The sequence below is a fragment of the Sceloporus occidentalis genome, unplaced genomic scaffold, assembly GCF_023333645.1.
Source record: "Sceloporus occidentalis isolate IW3139 unplaced genomic scaffold, rSceOcc1.0.p SCAF_2, whole genome shotgun sequence".
In the NCBI taxonomy this organism is placed as follows: Eukaryota; Metazoa; Chordata; class Lepidosauria; order Squamata; family Phrynosomatidae; genus Sceloporus; species Sceloporus occidentalis.
This window is the reverse complement of record NW_028316982.1, coordinates 95,964,407-95,980,430: the sequence shown is the minus strand read 5'-3', so window position 1 is coordinate 95,980,430 and position 16,024 is coordinate 95,964,407. Positions and strand designations below refer to the sequence as shown.

At 38.4% G+C, this 16,024-nt stretch overlaps 1 protein-coding gene across 5 annotated transcripts in view; it reads left to right on the top strand.

Moving 5' to 3' along the window:
- LOC149318735 (protocadherin-15-like) overlaps positions 1-16,024 on the top strand; it is a 952,040-nt gene that overhangs the window by 718,075 nt on the left and 217,941 nt on the right. For all 5 annotated transcript variants that reach the window (XM_089510367.1, XM_089510370.1, XM_089510366.1 and 2 more), the window contains 2 exons: positions 1,170-1,363; positions 13,261-13,393. In XM_089510367.1, the coding sequence (XP_089366493.1) occupies positions 1,170-1,363; positions 13,261-13,393 (327 nt within the window). The remainder of the gene's footprint in view (positions 1-1,169; positions 1,364-13,260; positions 13,394-16,024) is intronic.

Sequence of the window (16,024 nt, the reverse complement as noted above, 5' to 3'; positions counted from 1 at the left end):
ATTTATTTAAGTATGTTATTTTGGTATAATTGTTTGTTTAATCATTTTTAAAACTTTTGTATAATAAGATTTCAGCTAAACTTTATTTTAAATTGTTTTAGGCTGTCTTGGGTTCCATGCAGGGTCAGAGGCAGGATATAAATTAAATAAATAAATTCCAATACTGAAAATAACTGAACTCCCCCCCCCCATCAGTTGATGGATGACATAAGCAGGGTATTACTGAATCACTCCACCAGTTGAACATATTCATAACCTATTTTAATCTACCTGTCACACTACTCCAGATTCTAATCTACTTGTTAGATTCTAATCTACCTGTTACATATCCTGGTTGGCCAAATAGGGCTGTGCAGCTTTATAATCTATGCTTTCCCTCAAAAAATAACAATAATGCATTTTATCCAAGTATGACTTTCCCATACCTAAAAGTTCTTAACATTCCAGAAAATCAATTCTTCAAACCCATTTAAGCTTTATGACAACTGGAAGAATCTATAGAAAAGAGTGGAATGGAGAGTGATATTGAGAACGACAATAAGCGGGAAGGATTGTTTTTTTAAAAAATCCTACACACCAACTTGCATAATTGAAAGCACCTTTTGCTACACTAAAGCCACCACCTGACCAAACAAAAAAAATGTAACAGTATGTTATTTAATTATTTATTATTCTTATGGTATATCTCTGCATTCAGGAATGCAGGGCCTGAATAGATGGGCAGAGTGGGGGCATGGCGTCCACATGACACACACCCCAATGCTGCCTTGACAATGACATAATGCTGTGCACCCAACCGCACAGTGGGTGGCATCATGGCACTCCTTTGCTGCTGTCTCCAGATGACGCAGACCCAAAAGGAGTTCCAGAAGGTGCCGCCATAGCGGCCAAGGCACCCTTTCTGCAGTGCAAAAAGGAGCCGCTTTTTGCAACTCCTTTTTGCATCACGGAAACACCAGATTTAGTTGTCACAGCCCCGATCCAGTGCTGCAAGGGGTGGCCTGTTCAGCCCCACCGTTTTTATGATTTCATTCTGTAACACAGGACTTAGTTCTTTCTATTCTCTCCCCAGTTTCACTTTTTTGGTATCATTTTAACTTCTCTGACAGTCTAGCAGCAATAAGAAAAGCCTTCAGATTAAATTTTGATATTCTGATTTTCAATTGCAGCTCACTGCCATGGATGCAGATGAAGGTCCAAATGGGAAGATCATTTATGAAATCCTGGCTGGGGATCAGGGAGACTTTGTAATCAATGATCAAACAGGCCTTATCACCATTGCACCAGAAACTCTACTGGTAGTAGGTCGTTCCTATGCTCTGACTGTCAAAGCATCTGACAGTGCTCCACTCACACAGAGAAGGTAATTAAAGTTATAATTATTTTTCCTTAAACTGTTAACAATTTATTCTATACTATAATTAGCAGAAGGTGTAATAATCCTGTACATGTCTACTCAGTAATTCATGGGGATTTACACCTAGGTATGTATGTATGTATCTATTTATATATATAGGAATCATTAACAAACAGAATATATATATATATATATATAAAAATAAAACATTTCCAGTTCTGCCTTATTCAGTTGGCCTAGGATAAAACTGGGCTGCATAATAGGTGATAGTTTAGAACACTATGCTATCAATATTCTTAGGGAATATGGGTATTATCCTCTAAATTGAGGCCATGTTTCAATAGAGATTTTTTTCTATAAATCCAAAAATTCTCCCTTTTATCCAAAATGTCTGAAGGGGATGGTACCTCAATGCCAAACAGGGACAAATCTGGTATTCCAAGTTGAAATGTCTGACGGCTGGTTGCTCTAGCTTCCTGGTTATCAAACCTATGGTTCCTGATACGTATACTCAGGTCTGTTGTTAGTTAGCCCATATACTGCAAGTGACATCTTGCACACCTTCACTGAATCACCAGTAGGTGATGTGCTGTTTAATACAACAGGTTCTGCTAGTTACTGCTCCTAAAAGCAACAAACTGCTTAAGGTATTTACAGGTGATACAGTGCTTTGAATAACAAGAATGTGATCCTGGATTGCTGACTGGTGTTTTCAGTACAGCCTTTACCAGCAATCTTCTAAACTTAAAACTGATGGCTCTAGTAAGGTGTTCTGAATTTGTTAACAGTGGATTGTGGTTGTTAATTGCCCTTGAGTTGACCTTGACTCATGGCGACCCTGTGGATGAGACATCTTCAAGACCCCATATTCTCCATTGATCTGGTTAGATCTTGCAGATTCAGGCCTGTGACCTCCCTAATTGAGTCTAGCCATTTGGTATTTGGTCTTCCTCTCTTTCTATTACCTTCCGCCTTTCCTAGCATTACTGCCTTCTGTAATGAGTCATACTGTCTCATGATGCGGCAAAAATACGACAGGCTCAATTTGATCATCTTTGGATTACAGGGACAGTTGAGGGTCGATCTGTTCAAAGACCCATTTGTTTGTCTTTTTGGCTGTCCACAGTATTAGCCATAGTTAAGAGATGCTGGATGGATTTTTTTTAGTAACCCATTCTTTAAAAAACATAAAAAGATCATTTATAGTTAAGTTATACCATTTTTTTTCCTTTTCATGCTTTTTAGATAAACATAACAACTACATACTCCACTATAAATAGCTAATAACCGAATCATTATTCTACAAATCCAGAAGCAGTTAATTTATCAAACTATGTTGTAAATAAAACGTGTTTTTTTCAAATCTCTAATAAATTTACTATTAACTTTTCCTTCAAAGTATGTAAATCACTTTGTCCATTTCTAGTATACTTACTGTTTTTCTATCTATCCTCTGTAGGAATGATAAACAATTTCCAATAGTTGGTCAAAAGAATTCTTACTACCATTACCATATACAAGCAAGGTCTGTGAATCTTCTTCTCAGTACTCCATTCTAAATTAAATAGGCCACATTTTGAAGAAAAATTAAGGAGTTAGATTAATTATCTTTTGTAAAATAACTTGTAATCTTGATTTTATGATAAACCAGTGTTTTTCCATTTTCCTCCATCTCCACTAAATATGGTAGAAGGTTCCAATCTCTTTACCATGCTTCCAACACAAATTATTAGTGCCCTTGTAGATCTTAGTTTATCAGGGGAGAGATACCACCTGTGTATCATTTTCCAAAAGTTTTCTTTTAAATCACAACACCTTGCATTACAATGTTGTTTTCCTGTAATTTATCCCAATTATCCAGGTTTATACTACGACATTTATCTCTGAATGGCTCACTTCACCATACAATTTTTAATTAATTCATCCTCTAAATTGTAATTCCACCGCATTTTATACAAATTGCCAATTAAGTATTTTTTTATTTTAACAGATAGTCTTCAAACTTGTTCTTTTAAAAATCAAATCTTTTAATTTTGTCATCCTTAAGCCTATCAGAGATTTATAGATAAATAAACTATTGAATATTGACCCCCTTTCTCTATTAATTCTTGTCTACTTTTAAGTTGTTATGACTCTCCTTTTGGATTCAGAAGGTCTCTATATGTTAACAGTCTCTTTGTTTCTGCAATGCTTTGCATGAAAATGCTTCAGAAAGTGTTAACCAAGGAGATGTTTTGGTATATAGCATCTGTTTAAATTTAGCCCAAATTTTATATAGTGCTTTCATTATCAAATACTTATTAAATGTCATTTGTACTATAGGAAGCCATGCCAAACAAAATACAAAGCATGGCCTTCCAGTGCTAATAACTTTGGATTATAATAAAGATAATAATACATAAACTTTTATTTATATCCTGCTCTTCTGTAGAAAGACAATCAAATGGCTCAAACAATATAATGCCCACATACAATATAATACATAAAATTACAATACCCCCCTTTAAAAAATTAAATATATTACAATTAAAAGAGTTTTAAAATCAATTTATAATAAAGATAACATAGGCAGGTAGCAAATACATGGTGTGAGGGGGTAATCATCTGTGGCCTGCCGGAAGAGATCTGTCTTGACAGCTTTTTTGATGCTGTCTACGTTGGTAATTTGATGGATCTCGTCCGGCAGGCTGTTCCATAGCCTGGGAGCAGTTGCAGAAAAGGTCCTCTGGGAGGTTGCAGTTAACCTGGTCTTTAAAGGCTGCAATAAATTCCTCCCAGAGGACTCGGGTGTGCGGGGTGAATTGTATGGAAGTAGACGATCCGTTAAATAGGTTGGACCCAAGCCATGTAGGGCTATAAAGGCAATAACCAACACCTTGATCTGCACCCGGAAACTAATAGGCATCCAGTGATTCAATAGTTTCCATGGTTTTATCCATGCCAGACAGGCCACCTCACAGAACTGTGAAGTTCTGATTTGCAGTGCTGGCCACTGGTTTCTCTAGCTTCCTGATTAGAAAAGCAGACTTATGGTTGTTTTGGCCTGTGATTGTTTTGCTCACTTGGGAGAGGCAATGTTGGATTGCTTTTTAATCACCTACACACACACAGAGAGAGAGAGAGAGATACAGTTTGTCCCCCATATAAATGGATTATGTATCCATGGATTCAGCCTTCTATGATTTTGACCTTGATTTTTCCATTTTATATAAGGGACACTATTTTATTGCACCATTGTATATAATGAGACTGAGCATTCATATCCATTTTGAAATCCATGGCGGTTCCTGGAACCAAATGCCAGTGAATTCCAAAAGCCCACTGTATATGTGTGTGTGTGTGTGTGTGTGTGTACATACATACATACATACATACAAATAGGATTGCAGTCCTAATATTTGTGCTACAATATATCATTGTTAAATAAATATATCTCCATTATTAAATTAGCTCTATATAGTGGCTTGAGTATATGGGCCTAAAGGCAACAGATTCCATCTGATCTTGGAAGCTAAGCAGAGTCAGCTCTGGTTGGAACCTGAGGGAGTGCTATGGGAATACTCCAATGGGATGAGAGACCACCAATGAACACCAGGTACAGAGAACACCAGAGGAAGACAATGGCAAACCACCTCTGAGTTTTCCTTGCTGAAGAAAATGCTGTGAAATTCATAGCGTCACTATAAATCAACAGGTGAAGTGAAGGCACATACACACACACAGTCCTACTACTGAGTCCCCACTAGAGTACATCCATGGTTTTTCTACAAGCTGAATCACCGTTCAATACATTTACTCTAGTTAGAACTGACCAATAGGATTCAGGCCATTCAATGTACACAAATATCTTATTTTTACTTTGTTTCATTTTTCTTCCTTTTTTTGAAAAAGTAAATTGCTACATACTGTTTCATCTGAATTGGTAAATTGCATATTTATTTCAAAGGCCCAGTAATATGAGAAAGGATGAAAGGAAACTAAGCAATGAAGCCAAAAGTCACTGTTTGTTCTTTAAATTGCCAACTATCATGTAGCAGTAATATTTCCAAATATCCTGCAAGTGAAAGGATCTCTGAGCTGGAGGTAACCTTTTTATCCAGATAATACAGTCTGATACTGTGTCTTCGCTCAATTTGGAGTACAAATTGCACAAGCTGTGCAAACACTGGACAAGTGATGAAATACACTCCATGGAAACTTAGATTTGCACTAGCAAAACCATTCACTTTTTAATCTCTGGCTTGTTAGATCTGGGAGGGAAACATATGGGAGAGATTAACTATTTCTTATATGAGCTTGGCAGAAAGAAACAAAATGAGTGGGTTATTTTTTATCTCTGTAGTTCACAAAACACATTTTAGGTTAAACCAGAAATGCTTATGCTACTTGGGATGTGCATGCGGTATTTTCCAGGACCTTTTCCCAGATATGAATGTCCACAGATATGAGAGAGAATGACATAACAGGTGCCACAGTAACATTTGTATTTTAACTAAGGTCAGATCCAATTTACTTCTCCCTCCTCAGCCCCCCTCCACCCATATAATGTCTGTTACTAGCCTCTCTGCAAGATTCCATTGAATTACACTATTGCTTTTTTCTGGCAAAGCTAACTACTCAAGGTATTGATCCAATTATGGAACTTATGAATTGACCATTTGTTACTAGGGATATAATTCTTGACTAATTTCATGAAGGAAGTAATGAGTATTTTGAGCAGTTTTCTTCCCATGCTCAGGAAACAGCATTTTTTATGCAAAACCTCACATACATTTTTTTCACATAATAAGTCCCGAATTTCAAAGATTTATCCATCCAGGGTTTGCCTCATCAACATTTCCTGACATTTGGGAAACACTTTTTAAACCTTTTTTTCTGAAGTTTTTGAATATTTGTTGCATCCCTATTTATTAGCACAACAAAGAAATGCAAAAGCAAAGATGGAGAAATGTATATTTGTGTCTACACCCTAGGACCTTTCACAATGTAATAGTCTGAGTTTAATCTTTTTATGAATTATTATTGTTGCTGTTGTTGCTGCTGCTGCTGTGGGAAAATAGCAAGGAGGGATGCCAACCTAACTTCTCTCAGAAAGGATTTCCAGAGCCAGAAAACAACCCCCTGAAAAGGCCCTCTGCAATGTTCCCACCAGGTGAACCTGTGAGGGTGGTGGGAGAGAGAAAAGGCCCTCAGTGGAGGACTCCTATGGGAGAATGATAAGACAATGAAAAAAACCCCATAACACTGTAATGAATCTCACGTGACCTTCTATGGTCCTGTTTGGACAATATCTCTCTTTGTACCATTTAACCTAATTTCAGTGTCATATTCTGATGATTGTAAGGTCAGAAGGTTGGCAGTTCAAAGCCCAAGTGCTGTGTGATGAGTGAGCTCCCATCACTAATCCCAGCTTCTACCAACCTAGCAGTTCAAAAGGATGTAAAAGTGAAAACAGATAAATAGGGTACCACTTCAGCAGGAAGGTAACTGTGTTCAATATAGACATGCTGGCCACATGATCACAGAGTTGTCTTTCACAATGTTGGCTCTTCAGCTTAGTAACAAAGATGAGCACTTCCTCCTACAGTCGGTTATGACTAGACATTCATGTCAAGGGGAAACTTTTATCTTTTATATAAATATAGAAACTGCAAAAGTTTTTTTTTTTAATTCTTACCTCATTCATTGTTCTAAGAGGTGAATCAGATGGACCAGAAGGAGTAGAAAGAGGCTGTTCCAGCTGCAATTGGCCCAAGGACCACAGTGATTGCATGGCCTGCTCTCAAAGCGGACTGCCACTGCAGTCCCAAACAGGCCACCAGCAGGAGCGGATTTTATCTGCTCCTGAAAAGGCCAGCTTTTGCTGCCTTGGCACACCCTGAGTGTGGCTTCTGGCCACTTTGAGGGCATGCATCATCTAAACGCCACACCCCCAAAACAGCCAGAAGCCACATTATTTGACCAATCTGTTTCAGGCTTCAGTTTCCAGGCTCTTAAGACTGATGTCGTCTCAGTCACAGATGCATATATGTAAATACAAAGACTAGAAAAACAAATGAATGTAAGGAGCTTATCACATTGCTTAATAATCCGTTTTACCTCTATCTGGCTTAAGTCTTAATTTGGGCTGCATCCTGATCTTATTGGAAGGTTTTTGCCCCCAAATCTACCGCCCAAATACATCCCGGGTGCATCCCCGCTTCCAGGAGTGTTCCTTGCGGCTCTTTTCAGATTCAGGAGTTTTCTAGCTTAAGAAAATGGCCCCCGGAGTGCTCTTGGATGTGGGGGTGCAACCGGGATGTATTCGGGCAGCAGATTCAGTAGCAAAAACCTTCTGATAAGATCAGGATGCAGCCTGAATTAAGCCTTAAGCCAGATAGAGATAAAAGAGATTATTAAACCATACAATAAGCTCCTAAATCTGCTTGAGGTTCTGTGGTCTGCAGGCCTCATGCACCCTTCCAAGGCTTTCTCTCTGTGCCCACAGAGCATCCTTCTTCCTTCCATTCAGCCCAGAAATAGACAGTTATACCTCCAGAAACTTCTAGTGGGGTTGACTCTCCAGTTTTATCCTATTGGCCCTTCAGCCTTTTGTGGCCCCAAAATATCATTTCAAAAAATCTAGATGTCACCTTATCACAATTTTGTAGAAATAAGCAGTACCACACACAGGATTTCAGGGTGTGCAACAAAGTGTGGTTCCACCTCAAGACACTCCAGAATTGCCCATCTTTGTTGGAGACTATGATAAATTCACTGAGTGATAGAGCAGAAAACATACAGGCTTCATTTTGTCCATTCCAGAGTTAGGAAGATTTGCTAATCTATTTTTCTTTTTCACTGATATCATTTGAAAAATGTAGTGCATCAGTTTGAAAAACAGTTGTCACCCAGAAAAAATATTTTCTATACTAAATGATGTATGCAAATACAAATAATACAAAATGTACAGTGGGCCCTTGGTATCCGCTGGGGTTTTGTTCCAAGGTCCCCTGTTGATACCAAAACACATGGATGCTCAAGTCCCATTAAATACAATGGATCATAAAATAGTGTCTCTTACATAAAATGGCAAAAACAAGGTTTGTTTTTCAGAATTTATATCCTTTTGAAATATTTTCAAACCATGGATGCTTGAATCCATGGTTTAAAAGCCTGTGGATATAGAGGGCTGACTGTAATGCACATAAATTATCAGGGAATGAATTAATAAAATTGTCTCCAGCAATTGTTTATTTCAAGTAAGTACATAATACCTTTTAAGTAAAACCCTCCCTGGATAACATTAATAAAATAAATACTTGGAAAAGAACCACAACTCCCCTTTCCTCCCCCATTCTATTTTTTAAAACCAGTACTATAAAAATATATTGAGTAATGACTTTTAAACCTGAGCAATTTTCTGAAATGGCTAATCTGATGGTGGTGAGGTTATGCCCTTCAGACTACAGTCTTCCCTTCCTGGAAGCCAAGAATGTTCCCAGAAATAGCTGGATAACAACTATTCTGCTCTTAGAAGGTTGCAATGAGATCAGTTATGCCTCTCTTTCTTCTTTTGATACTTCCGTCCTGATTGTCACATCCCAGTGAAAGATTTACAGCTGTCGCTGCTATTTTCTTATTATTATTACAGAAGTGTGAACCTTACTAAGATTCATGTCATCACCAGTCTATAGTGGAGGTATCCTTCAGTTTCTTCTCAGTTTATCGCTAGAGAACAACTTCTGGTTTATAAGTTGCTCCCAAAGTTGCACGAATCTAATTCATTCCTAAATATTATTGCATCTTGTAAATAAAATGCCCCCGTGACCTCCCTAAAGTCCTTTATTTTTTAATCTTTTTTTAAAAAAAGACTTTATTAGCAAATTGATTTACAAATAAATTACAAATAGGCTGACATAATATAAAAAAATTAATATAGGTACAAGGAATTAAAAAAACACATAACATATAACTCATCATAAATATACACAGACATAAAACCCAAAACACCACCCCTTCCCCCCACTCTCTATTGACCTATTGATCTCTACTTTGTCTGTGCTCTCTAGCTATTAACACCTAGTTATACATCTATAGATGATCTATTTTGTACAAATCAACTGTTCTACATTTAGCTGCATTTAATGTATTTAACAACAATAATTGTTTAACCAAACTTCCTTTTCATAGAAAAGTTTTCCTACCCAATCATCAAAACCTATAATCATATTATCTCCAGTTCTTTCTTAAAACATAATTTATAAAAGGTTGCCATACATACAAAAATTTCTGTTGAATGCCATTTTAACAAATTAGTCAACTTGTCTGATGTAGCCAGCTCCCATTATTTTTCTATCCCCTCTTCCATACTTGGAATGCTCTCTTGTCTCCAGTATCTAGCATGCAGAATTCTTGCTGCTGTGATCATTTAGCAAATTAGTGTATTATGTTCTCTTTCTGTCCTCTTACTATAATACACCATTTTTAAAAGAAACCATTGTGGTGTGGACTCTGTTTCTGAGTCCAAATTTTTGTATAACCTTCTCTCTAATTGCTCCCCCCACCTTTTTTTTTTTTTGCACCACCATCAGTGATGATAAAAAGAACCAGTAGATTTTTTTTTACATTTCCAACCTTTATTTCAGATCATTACATGTAAATTTCAAACATTTCAAACATACCCTCTCCCATTTATCCAAATAAATATTATGCCCAACATTTCTTGCCCACTTCACCATACATTCTTTAATTTGTTCCTCCTCTGTTTCAAACCTTAATATTAATTTATACGTTTTAACAATTAGGTGAGTATTTTCTGCATCTATCAAATTTTCAAATTCTGCTTTCCCTTTTTCAGTTAGGAGTTAATCTTATCCTCCTTGAATCTTTCTCTTGATTGGAAACAGGTTAACTGTTGCATTGCACCCCAACAGTCCTTTAATCAGTTCTTAAACCATCTGCTTACTAGGGTAACTTTAAGGACACTATCACATGAGCTCTGTTCTCACCACAATCATGCTAATTAATGAAAATGCAAACATACCAGTTTGTGAACAGCCATTATCACACATCTTCACAATTATGTGACTGAGGCTCCTGCTGCCATTGGGCTCTCTTCTGGGCTCCCCCTTAACTCTGCTTCCTTCCCCTATGCCCTACCTAGCATGCCTTTCTTTAGGGATTCCAGGAGTTCCAGCTTTATTGCTGTAACTACCTATATCCCCAACAAAATGTGCTACAAATCAGTAGGAGTAAGCCTTTGTTTAGTGATCAGAAAATAAACATAGCACATAACAGGATTACTTAAATTGATTTAGAGATATTTTACTCAGTTACCACTTATAATGTCTCTAGTTCTTATGAATCTCTACCACAGTACCCCAAATAATTGTTAACCTGACTTGAAAGAACAAATGTCTTAACATGAAGTAATTATATAGTCTTTATATGACACATACACAGAGAGAGACACACAGACACAGACACACACACCAGTCAGAATATGTGTTTTAGAACCAGAAGGATCTCTAATTGGGGAACTTCTCATCCAGAGGCTATATGAGCAAAAATAAACTTTGTATATTGTTTTTACTGCACATGGTCAGTAAAGTTTTCTTTTTAGAAGGCATTTGATTGATTCCACATTGCTTTCTATGGAGCTTATATTCAGCATAAGAATTTAAAAATTAGTTTCAAATGCTGAACAGTTTAGCTCAAGTAAGCCATATATTTGTGCAGCCTTAGGATATGGACAGGATCCTTGGGGAAGTGAGGGCCACCACATGTAGTGGATCCTTGCCCTTCCTGGCTCCCGAAAGTAGCCAGAGGGGGACTGGCCAAGAAGGCAATAGAAGTAGTGAATGCTTCACTGCAACAAGGGAGGTTGCCATCCAGCCTAAAGAAGGATGTGTTTAGGTTTTCCCAAAAAAAGGCCTCCTTAGATTCTACCATTCTGAATAACTATTTACCAGTCTCTAATTTTCCACTCTTGGGCAACTTTCTGGAGTGTGTGGTGGCCTCTCAGCTTCAGGGTGAATGGATTATCTGGATCCGTTCCAATTTTGTTTCAGGCCTGACTATGGGATGGAGACAGCTTTAGTCACATTGGTGGATGACCTACACAGGGAACTGGATGGGGGAATGTGTCCCTGTTGGTCTTGCTGGAAGTCACAATGGCTTTCAGTACCATTGACCATGGCATCCATCTGCATCATGTCTCTGAGATGGGACTTGGGAGCATTGTTTTGCAGTAGTTCTAGTCTTTCTTGGAGGGTGAACACAGAAGTTAGTGTTGTGGGCCTTCTGTTGGAGTCCTATATGCATCTGTTCTGCCCCTGTGTTATTTAACATCTGCATGAAATTGCTGGTAGAGGTCATCCAGAGTTTCATGGTTCAGTGTCACCAGTATATGGAAGACACCCAACTCTATCTCTCTTTTCCACCCAACTGCAAGGAAGGTGCCTCTGTGCTGAACCAGTGTCTGCTGTCAGTAATGGACTGGATAAGGGCAAACAAATTGAAACTTAATCCAGACAGGACAGAGGTCCTCCTGGACAGTAAAAAGGAAGTTCAGAGAAAATGGATTCTGCCTGTGCTGGATGGGTTTACACTCCCCCTGAAATCTCAGGCTTGCAGTCTGGGTGTTCTCTTGGGCTCAGCTCTGAGCCTGGATGCCCAGGTTTCAGCAATGACCAAGAGTGCATTGGCACAACTAAAACTAGTGTGCAGGTTCTGCCTATTCCTTAAGACATTAGATTTGGCTATGGTAACACATGTCTTGATTACATCCTGTTTGGACTACTGTAACACACTCTATGTGGGACTGCCTTTGCAGGCTTTTAACATATAATCATTGTTGTGGATGGTGGCCCTTTTATACAGGGTATGTACTTTTTTATGTTTTATGTGATTTTATACAGTTTGAACAAGTTGATTTTAATTGTTTTAAATTTTGCATTGTAAAAAGAAATACTCTATTTTATCTGTGAGCTGCCTTGGGTCCCTTTCCAGGAGAAAGGTGGCATATATATTTAAAAATAACTAATAAATGAATAGTATATTTGGTCTTTAAAGGTCACAAAAGACTTAACAGAATTTCTGAATCAGAATGTTTTATCCAGTCCCCCTCCCCCCTTTAATTCCTTGTTTCTTTGCTACAGTATTCTTTTTGTGTTTTGTCTTTTGGAAGAAAAAGAATTAGGTCTTTGCATATTCAAGGCAGAAATTATGAACATTTGGATAAGGATTTGGAAGAGAGGGAGAATGCTGAGATTGTAGCAAAAACATTTCTAAAAACACATTTTAATTGAACTGAATAATTTTATTTGACTACACATTTGAATTAGTCTGCATAGCTTAAATCTTGTCAGAATGTATGGAAAGTTTGTATAAGGCCTTTGTAGTCACTGTAATGTCAATTCACACAAATTTACTCTTGGTGAATAGTGAAGACTTTGCATGACATAAGGAAGAAGCTGTTGGACTGGGAACTCTGCCTGCAGCTGCCTGTTTCTTCACCGGATTGGGGCCACTGCAACTACATACTACATCAGAAAGGCTCTGATTTGGCCTTTCCATGGCACAAAAAGGAGCCACAAAAAGCATCTCCTTTTTTCCACCATTGAAAGGGCACCATAGCCATAAGCACCACAGTTTTTTGACATTCCTTTGGCACTGTGTCATCTGGACACAGTGCCAGAGAAGCATCGTGATGCTATCCACTGTGTGGTGGGATGTGCTGTCATGCCAGTATGGGGGAGGATTTGGAGTGTGCATCATGTGGATACCACACCCCCACTCCACCCTGATGCTGACCTTTATTGCCAGTCTGTCGAGTGCATACTGTTGTTGTTAGGAGGGGGAAAAGTGATATTTGGGGAGATGATTTTTAACTGGACTTCATTTGTTTGATGTCATTGTAGGAGCTCCATCACAACTGTTTACATTGAGGTTCTTCCTCCAAATAATCAAAGCCCACCCCGCTTTCCTCAGCAGATGTACAGCCTTGAACTCAGTGAAGCCATGAGAATTGGTGCCATTTTGCTAAATTTGCAGGTACAGAATGCTTCAATGTAAGCATTTACGCAACTCTTTCTGTTTATGAATGTAATGGTTCTGATTCTAAGCTACTATTGTTGTTTCTGCACAAATGTACATCTATATCATGAGCTTTCATTGTTTTACCATCAACAAACACTTTTCATAATGGTGTGCGTGTCCAGGAATCCTTGCATGTTGCCACACAATGCCTGCACATCTCAGATAACTCTGGAGAGAGTTCCGCACTACAGACTCACTTCACATAAAGTTTTAATCAGGTCTCTTCAACCTTACTATTGTCCTGCAGTGATAGAAAAGCCATCAAAACATACCCAGTACTCTCTTCACCTGTGGCTCCATGTTGTAAATAACAGTAGTGGTTAACAATCTACCCTTTAAGGAGAGTTTTATGGGACTCTCCCTCTGAAGACCCCCTGGGACCCAATTTGAATATTGCTTGACACTGACATTGCCTCAGAGTATCTTAAAACATTCATTCATCCTAACCATTGAGATGTTTAGGCTTTTCATGGCTGTTTTAAGCAGTGAAATTTGAATACAAAAAAGTGGATAATGTTCATTATTCTTTTGTAATTGGTTGAGTATATGCTTTGCAGATTTTTACAGAAACTCTGATAAAAAATGTGAATCCTTTTTCTACAGAGTTCAAGTAGGTTTTTTTGGGGAGTGGGTGGGAGGAGAAGGTACAACCCCCCCCCCCCCTGAACTCCTGTGAATTGTGTGCGGCCAGATCGCAGACTATTCTCCTGGAATGAGTATTTTAATTATATAGCCAATCCCTCGCATTCTCTTCACAGTACTTTTTCTAAAAAGGGGGGTGGTAGTGGAAAAGACTGTTCTGTGAAACTATGGAGATTTGCTGCCTGCCAGTATCGACAATGTTGAGCTAGATGGAATCATGGACTGATTCAATATAAGGTAGTTTACTGTGCTTTCTCTCCTTCTTAATGCAGTCAGTATTGTAGTTGTACTGCTAATAGTTCCTAATGCTAAATTTATGGTCTCAGAAGCATAAGGACAATTTTTATTTCATTTATTTATTAATAGCTTTTTATCTGGTGCTGTCACATTGATGTCATTGTATTGATGATAACAAAGATTAGGGTGCATCCCTAATTCTCATTTTAGTGGTTAGCAGGGCTGCTTCAGTATCTCTGAGCACAAGTGCAAAAATACAAAATAATGTTACACTCTTGTAGTACCTGTTGTTGATACGAACAAGGATCAAGGTTCTGCCTTTTTATGGGTAGTTGACCTTGGTGAATCAGCCAGCACCACAGGGAATCGATTGAGTGCATAGCTGGATTCATTCCTCCCTTACAGCAGTTTTAAGCAGGGAGAAGTTCAAAGAAGAGGGTTTATTCCAATATCCCATGGACAAGATCAGCAGTTCGCAACCTGTGGGGATCTTTGGGGATCGAACAACCCTTTCACAGAGGTCACCTAAGACCATCGGAAATATGTGTTTCCAATGGTCTTAGGAACCGATTTTATGGTTGGGGGTCACCACAAGATGAGGAACTGTAGTAAAGGGTTGTGGCATTAGGAAGGTTGAGAACACTGGACAAGATGATAGGCCAGGTTTGGCAACTGGCTGATGGGAGGGCCACAAATCTTCCTCTATACCTTTGAGAATTTTAATTGACTAAGTTTTCCATCATACCATGAATCACTTAGAATTTTTTCCTGTCAAAGATACAGGATCCCAGAACATATGGCGATTATATCTAAGCATCAGCCCTACATCCATTGCTGTAATCATAATTTACTTCTAGTGAGCATTGTAGTAGTGTCCTGCTGGCCCAGGGTTTCTATCTTTTTACTTTCACATGCTGCTCCTGTGTCTTTAACAGAAGTCTAACGTGAATCATTTCAGGTGCCTAGAGAGTCGGCATGGTGCAGTGGTTTGGGACTATGATTCTAGGGATCAGACTCAAGCATAAAAACCCACTGGGTGCCTTCAGGAATGTCACACGCTTTCAGACTCAGAGGATGGCAGTGGCAAACCACCTCTGAAGAAATATGCCAAAAACCCTGTATGATAGATTCTCCTTAGGGTTGTCATAAGTCAAAAATGACTTGAAGACACACAACTACTAATTGTCTGGATAGAAAATGACATGTGGTTGTTTTATTACATGTGTAGTCCCTCCACACACACAATCACACCCTCCCTCCAATAGGTCCGGTAGCTGTTAAAGACAGTGAAAGTTCTGACACTGTTATCCAGATCTCCAGATGAATGACAGGGCAAGACTTCTGTCCCTTTAATAGTTGCAGCTGCTGAAATCCCTTCTTCTGTATGATCACTAGTTACAGGAGCCTCTTCCTGTATTTCATCTGGAAACTATAGTTGAAACTGAATCAGAAATATGGCATTACTATCTTAGCAGTTTAATAAGCCTTAGGTTATATGACTGATATAGATCACCATAACATATATTAAAACATATATGTTAGTAGCTGGGGGACTGCAGAACCCTCTCATGGGATTTTGGAGGCCCCACACATAAACACACACTTGTGACTTTTTCTAAAAATAATAGTTCCTCCACATTTATATACAATAGAGAATGTTGATTCCTGACCAGGAAATAAAGTCAGTGTGCTGAGTGACCCTGAGGA